Raw genomic sequence first — 6,803 nt, 5'->3', positions numbered from 1 at the left:
CCTGGCACCCAGCGGTGCTTCCAGGACGTAATTCTTCTGTGCAGCAATGAGGATAATCCTCAAGTTACGGACCCAGTCCGTGTAATTGCTGCCATCATCTTTCAACTTTACTTTCTCAAGGAACGCATTAAAATTCAACGGAACAACAGCACGGGCCATCTATCTACAATCAACATAGACAAGCAAGATACTATCAGGTACTAAGTTCATGATAAATTCAAGTTCAATTAATCATATTACTTAAGAACTCCCACTTAGATAGACATCCCTCTAAGCCTCTAAGTGATCACGTGATCCATATCAACTAAACCATGTCCGATCATCACGTGAGATGGAGTAGTTTCAACGGTGAACATCACTATGTTGATCATATCTACTATATGATTCACGCTCGACCTTTCGGTCTCCGTGTTCCGAGGCGATATCTGTTATATGCTAGGCTCGTCAAGTTTAACCTGAGTATTCCGCGTGTGCAACTGTTTTGCACCCGTTGTATTTGAACGTAGAGCCTATCACACCCGATCATCACGTGGTGTCTCAACACGAAGAACTTTCGCAACGGTGCATACTCAGGGAGAACACTTATACTTTGATAATTTAGTGAGGGATCATCTTATAATGCTACTGTCAATCAAAGCAAGATAAGATGCATAAAAAGATAAACATCACATGGAATCAATATAAGTGATATGATATGGCCATCATCATCTTGTGCTTGTGATCTCCATCTCCGAAGCACCGTCATGATCATCATCGTCACCGGCGCGACACCTTGATCTCCATCGTAGCATCGTTGTCGTCTCGCCAATCTTATGCTAATACGACTATCGCTACCGCTTAGTGATAAAGTAAAGCATTATAGGGCAATTGCATTGCATACAATAAAGCGACAACCATATGGCTCCTGCCAGTTGCCGATAACTTGGTTACAAAACATGATCATCTCATACAATAAAATTTAGCATCATGTCTTGACCATATCACATCACAACATGCCCTGCAAAAACAAGTTAGACGTCCTCTACTTTGTTGTTGCAAGTTTTACGTGGCTGCTACGGGCTTAGCAAGAACCGTTCTTACCTACGCATCAAAACCACAACGATAGTTTGTCAAGTTGGTGCTGTTTTAACCTTCGCAAGGACCGGGCGTAGCCACACTCGGTTCAACTAAAGTTGGAGAAACTGACACCCGCCAGCCACCTCTGTGCAAAGCACGTCGGAAGAACCAGTCTCGCGTAAGCGTACGCGTAATGTCGGTTCGGGCCGCTTCATCCAACAATACCGCCGAACCAAAGTATGACATGCTGGTAAGCAGTATGACTTATATCGCCCACAACTCACTTGTGTTCTACTCGTGCATATGACATCTACGCATAAAACCAGGCTCGGATGCCACTGTTGGGGAACGTAGTAATTTCAAAAAAATTCATACGCACACGCAAGATCATGGTGATGCATAGCAACGAGAGAGGAGAGCGTTGTCCACGTACCCTCATAAACCGAAAGCGGAAGCGTTAACACAACGCGGTTGATGTAGTCGTACAGCTTCACGATCCAACCGATCAAGTACCGAACGTACGGCACCTCCGAGTTCAGCACACGTTCAGCTCGATGACGTCCCTCGAACTCCGATCCAGCCGAGTGTTGAGGGAGAGTTTCGTCAGCACGACGGCGTGGTGACGATGATGATGTTCTATCGACGCAGGGCTTCGCCTAAGCACCGCTACGATATTATCATGGTGTAATATGGTGGAGGGGGGCACCGCACACGGCTAAGAGATCAATGCTCAATTGTTGTGTCTATGGGGTGCCCCCTGCCCCCGTATATAAAGGATCAAAGGGGGGAGGTGCGGCCAGCCTTGGGGCGCGCCAGGAGGAGTCCTACTCCCACCGGGAGTAGGACTCCCCCCCTTTTCCTAGTTGGATTAGGACTTGGGAGGGGGAAAGAGGAGAGGGAGAAGAAGGAAGGGGGGCCCCGCCCCCTTCTCCTTGTCCTATTCGGACTAGGGGGAGGGGCGCGCGGCCCAGCCCTAGCCGCCTCTCCTCTCTTCCACCTAGGCCCACTAAGGCCCATTATGTTGCCGGGGGGTTCCGGTAACCACCCGGTACTCTAGTAAAATCCCGATTTCACCCGGAACACTTCCGATATCCAAACATAGGCTTCCAATATATCAATCTTTATGTCTCGACCATTTCGAGACTCCTCGTCATGTCCGTGATCACATCCGGGACTCCGAACAACCTTCGGTACATCAAAACATATAAACTCATAATATAACTGTCATCGAAACGTTAAGCGTGCGGACTCTACGGGTTCGAGAACTATGTAGACATGACCGAGACACGTCTCTGGTCAATAACCAATAGCGGAACCTGGATGCTCATATTGGCTCCCACATATTCTACGAAGATCTTTATCGGTCAGACCGCATAACAACATACGTTGTTCCCTTTGTCATCGGTATGTTACTTGCCCGAGATTCGATCGTCGGTATCGCAATACCTAGTTCAATCTCGTTACCGGCAAGTCTCTTTACTCGTTCCGTAATACATCATCTCGCAACAAACTCATTAGTTGCAATGCTTGCAAGGCTTAAGTGATGTGCATTACCGAGAGGGCCCAGAGATACCTCTCCGACAATCGGAGTGACAAATCCTAATCTCGAAATACGCCAACCCAACAAGTACCTTCGGAGACACCTGTAGAGCACTTTTATAATCATCCAGTTACGTTGTGACGTTTGGTAGCACACAAAGTGTTCCTCCGGTAAACGGGAGTTGCATAATCTCATAGTCATAGGAACATGTATAAGTCATGAAGAAAGCAATAGCAACATACTAAACGATCGAGTGCTAAGCTAACGGAATGGGTCAGGTCAATCACATCATTCTTCTAATGATGTGATCCCGTTCAAATGACAACTCATGTCAATGGCTAGGAAACATAACCATCTTTGATCAACGAGCTAGTCAAGTAGAGGCATACTAGTGACACTCTGTTTGTCTATGTATTCACACAAGTATTATGTTTCCGGTTAATACAATTCTAGCATGAATAATAAATATTTATCATGATATAAGAAAATAAATAATAACTTTATTATTGCCTCTAGGGCATATTTCCTTCAATAGTGATGATATAGATCAGTAAATGTGCACAAGGAGGAATTCATTTTTTCACTTAGACACTTTCTAAATCTTGATGGCTAGCATTTCCACACCATATATAGCCTAATTAAATATTGAAGATATTTTAGTTGGGTGAAATTTGGTTTTCTCAAAATCTATGTCGGCAAATAGCATGATTATGGCAGGTTCCACATCCACCTATAGAGTACACAAAGAAGTGTGTTCTAGATGTTTTATCAACACATTTGCTATCTTCCAGCTAGCTGATTTTCAATTCGGTATCATTCGGAAATTTTATTGTCCGTTCGATCTACTCAATCTCGCACACATTGCCATGATTTTTATGTCACTCTTTGGTCATACACAGCACACTGAAGGTAATAAATGTGACTGATACCGAATTAAAAATCAGATGGATGTTTATTAGATACTCCATTTATTAACAAGTTTAATCCACTAATTAACAGAGTTCACCCAAATGCTAATGTGATCATCACAAGGCTAGGTTTGACCGAGGATGCAAACAAGTCAAGTTGAGTGAGCAAGAGTAAGCACACCTTTTGTAGCTAGTCATAAACCTTGGATTAAGCGAGGGGAGTACGAGCCACAAAATAGCCTCATGCTTGGCTCGTAATGACATGACATTTTTTTAATGTTGTACAAAGGCAGATGCTCACATACACACATATACACTTATCCCTATGAATTCACCAGAGATGCCTTCGTAGTTGACGGAAACGTTTTCTCCCACTGAGCCCTGATGGGGAAATACGATCACTAGTGTCATGTCTAGGATTTGAGCCCTGATGGGTTGTTTCCTCCACAAGGAACCTAACCTTCTGAGGCACTATCAGTTCGCGTAATGACATGACAATTGATTATAAAAAATAACCTATGCCGCAAATTGATAGTGCTTGTTCAAAATATGCAAATATGGATAGACAGGTATATAAATGTGAAAATTAATATGGTATCTCAACCTAGAAACCAATTTTCCCCATAAATTAGGATTAAATATCAATATGTCATACTTTATTTGCATATATGTAGGACTCATGTCATAATATACACTATCTATCGAGCTTAACTAGGGTAGAGAATGCGTAGAAGCTCAATTTTGATGCAACCTTTCATCCAAGCACCATGGCTTTTTAAAATCAAGTCAGTTCTATTGAAATCCATCTAAAAACGAGTCGAGCTCGAGCGGCTCATATTCCTCGGGCTTTACTTACAGCCCCTATGTCTGCACAAAAAAGGGCAAGGTGTCCCTCCTCCCCGGCCCTCAATGTACACCACAGGGAAGAAAAGCCACAACATCACAAAACATGGGCCACATAGAAGGTACATGTCTACTTTTCCTTCTTTTTCTCCCTCATCCCACCTCACACTCTCACTAATCCTGTCTCACTCTCTCACCCCTCGCTCTCCCTTTCCTCTTTCCCTTTCCCTTTGATTCCCATATAATTATTTTCCCAGCCCCATGAGGACCATGAGGAGCCTTAGCTAGCCAGCCAGCTTGCCCTCTCATCTCCCACTACCTCCAAGCCTCTATCAAACACCACAACCTTTAACCACACACACACCAGAATTGAAGGAAACACACACGCACAAGGCCGGCCGGCAGCTGCACAAAGCAAAGGAGAAGACAAGAGCTTGCCAAACCCTAGCTAGCACAAGGCTCACTTTCTCCAGATAACATCACCACCCACCCACCCCACACCATGATCTTCCCCCCTTCATTCCTGGATTCCTCGAGCTGGAATGATAACCAGGTAATTTCATTCCCCTTTCTTTTCCCCGGATTTTGTTCACTCTCACTTTTGCACAAGCTCAAATAAAGTTAAGAGGAGGAGAAAGTTGTTCGGGAGTATTAATAATACTGATGCAAAGAAGAGAATGATACTAGGGCTCTGGCTAAATATTCTGATTCAAACACTTACATATGTTTGGTATATACTTGGCACAATTTTTTAGCCTGAATTCTGGTTCTTGGTTCACTTCCATCTCATCTTGGGTTCTTGATTCTTCTTCTCATGCCATAGTTGGATTTTGAGCAGCATGCTCACCACCAGCAGGTCGCGGCCGCAAGTTGTGGTGGTGGTGCCGGCGACGGCGGCTGCAACAACCATGAGCTCCTGCAGCCGTCAATCATGCAGCAGGGGACGCTTGCTGAAGGTGGGGACGGCGGCGGCGGCGGCGGGCAGGTGGTGGGGCCGGCGAAGCCCATGTCCATGTCGGAGCGAGCGCGGCTGGCTCGGGTGCCGCTGCCGGAGCAGGGGCTCAAGTGCCCGCGCTGTGACTCCGCCAACACCAAGTTCTGCTACTTCAACAACTACTCCCTCTCACAGCCGCGCCACTTCTGCCGCGCCTGCCGCCGCTACTGGACCCGCGGCGGAGCGCTCCGCAACGTCCCCGTCGGCGGCGGGTACCGCCGCCACGCCAAGCGCGCCAAACCCAAGCAGGCGGCCGCGGCAGCGGCAGCGGGGGCACCGGCGGCCAACGGCGCTGCTTCGGGTGGGTCGACCACGTCATCGACGACTTCCGCTTGCACGACCGTGTCCAACCCGGCTCCCGTGCTCCCGGCGATGCTGCAGAACGGCGGCGGTGGCAACCTGTCCGGCCTCCTGCCGCCGCTGCTCCGCCTCGCCGACTTCGATGCCATGAGCCTCGGCTCCACCTTCTCCGGCATGGGGAAGCCGTCTCCCGTTGACTCGGCAGCGGGCTACTACCTGGGAGGCGGCGGCGGCGGTGCCGTGGCCGGGCTGGAGCAGTGGAGGGTGCAGCAGATGCAAGGCTTCCCGTTCTTCCAAGCAATGGCCGACCAGCAGCACACACTGGCCCCAGCTGCAGCGCCTGCAATGGCCATGCCGGGGATGTTCCACTACCTAGGCTTGGGCAACGGTGGTGATGGCCGTGGCGGCCATGAAGACGACGGAGGAGACCAACAGTTTCATCACGCGATGCCATCAAAGAGAGAAGGCTACCCGAGATCAGGCAGCATCGCCATGTACGGTGGTGATCACCACCTAGCTGCTGGCGCTGGCTACACAAGCTCCTACTCCAATGCTGCCACAGGTAACCATCTCTTGTGATGAATGAGCTAAGCTAATGGCGAGCTCAGATTAATCCTACAATTAGCGGTAGCATGGACTTGGAGGATGCTGTGAGATATAGAAAAGGCTTTGCATTTGTTGTGCATTGTGTTTCATGGAAGAACTAGACAAGGTCGATCATGGAGAAGGACGATAAGGATGCTGCATGGTGTTGTGTGCTTGCTTAATGATCATGGACAACTATTAGTGTTAATTAGCTAGTTTAGCTAGCATGATCACTTGCTGTGTTTCTTCTACTTCTTCTTATTTAGGGCTCTCTTTCTCTTTTTGCGCATTCGGGATGAAGTTATGTGTGTATTGTACCACTTTGGTTCATGACAATCTTATATTATATGTCAATTGTCTGGTCGATGTACAATTCTCGCATTTCTGTTTGCGGTTAATTATATACTATACAATGTGATCCAAGAGTGTGAATCCACATATGAAGAAATTCAATGACGGTATTACCGCCAAGATTGTGAATACTGCATTCTACATGGACTAAATGCACACGACCCTGCAATGCCATACCATGCATTTTATTTATGGAGAATACATATGAGCATGGTCATTAACTTGA

The 6,803-nt window shown here is 47.1% G+C and overlaps 1 protein-coding gene across 2 annotated transcripts; it reads left to right on the top strand.

Annotated features, from left to right (window-relative positions):
- Positions 1-4,619: 4,619 nt before the first annotated feature.
- On the top strand, positions 4,620-6,599 carry LOC109752876 (uncharacterized). Of its 2 annotated transcripts, none has more exons than XM_020311788.4 (2): positions 4,620-4,900; positions 5,186-6,599. In XM_020311788.4, exons 1-2 carry the CDS (start codon positions 4,850-4,852, stop codon positions 6,218-6,220), a joined length of 1,086 nt encoding a protein of 361 aa, XP_020167377.1. In that variant the 5' UTR covers positions 4,620-4,849; the 3' UTR covers positions 6,221-6,599. The 2 variants fall into 2 exon arrangements, with proteins under 2 accessions (XP_020167377.1, XP_073362799.1); XM_073506698.1 differs by having other exon boundaries at positions 5,171-6,599.
- The last annotated feature ends 204 nt before the right edge of the window (positions 6,600-6,803 follow it).

The sequence above is a fragment of the Aegilops tauschii genome, chromosome 1 (genome assembly GCF_002575655.3).
Source record: "Aegilops tauschii subsp. strangulata cultivar AL8/78 chromosome 1, Aet v6.0, whole genome shotgun sequence".
NCBI classification, from domain to species: Eukaryota; Viridiplantae; Streptophyta; class Magnoliopsida; order Poales; family Poaceae; genus Aegilops; species Aegilops tauschii.
This window is presented reverse-complemented; position numbering and strand designations above follow the sequence as displayed.

What these genes read in the sequence shown, in the direction of transcription:
- LOC109752876 (XM_073506698.1), top strand. Translation starts at nt 4,850, where the DNA reads ATGATCTTCCCCCCTTCATTCCTGGATTCCTCGAGCTGGAATGATAAC. An exon ending in CGAGCTGGAATGATAACCAG is followed by an intron (nt 4,901 to 5,170) that starts GTAATTTCATTC and finishes CTCATGCCATAG; the next exon opens with TTGGATTTTGAGCAGCATGC.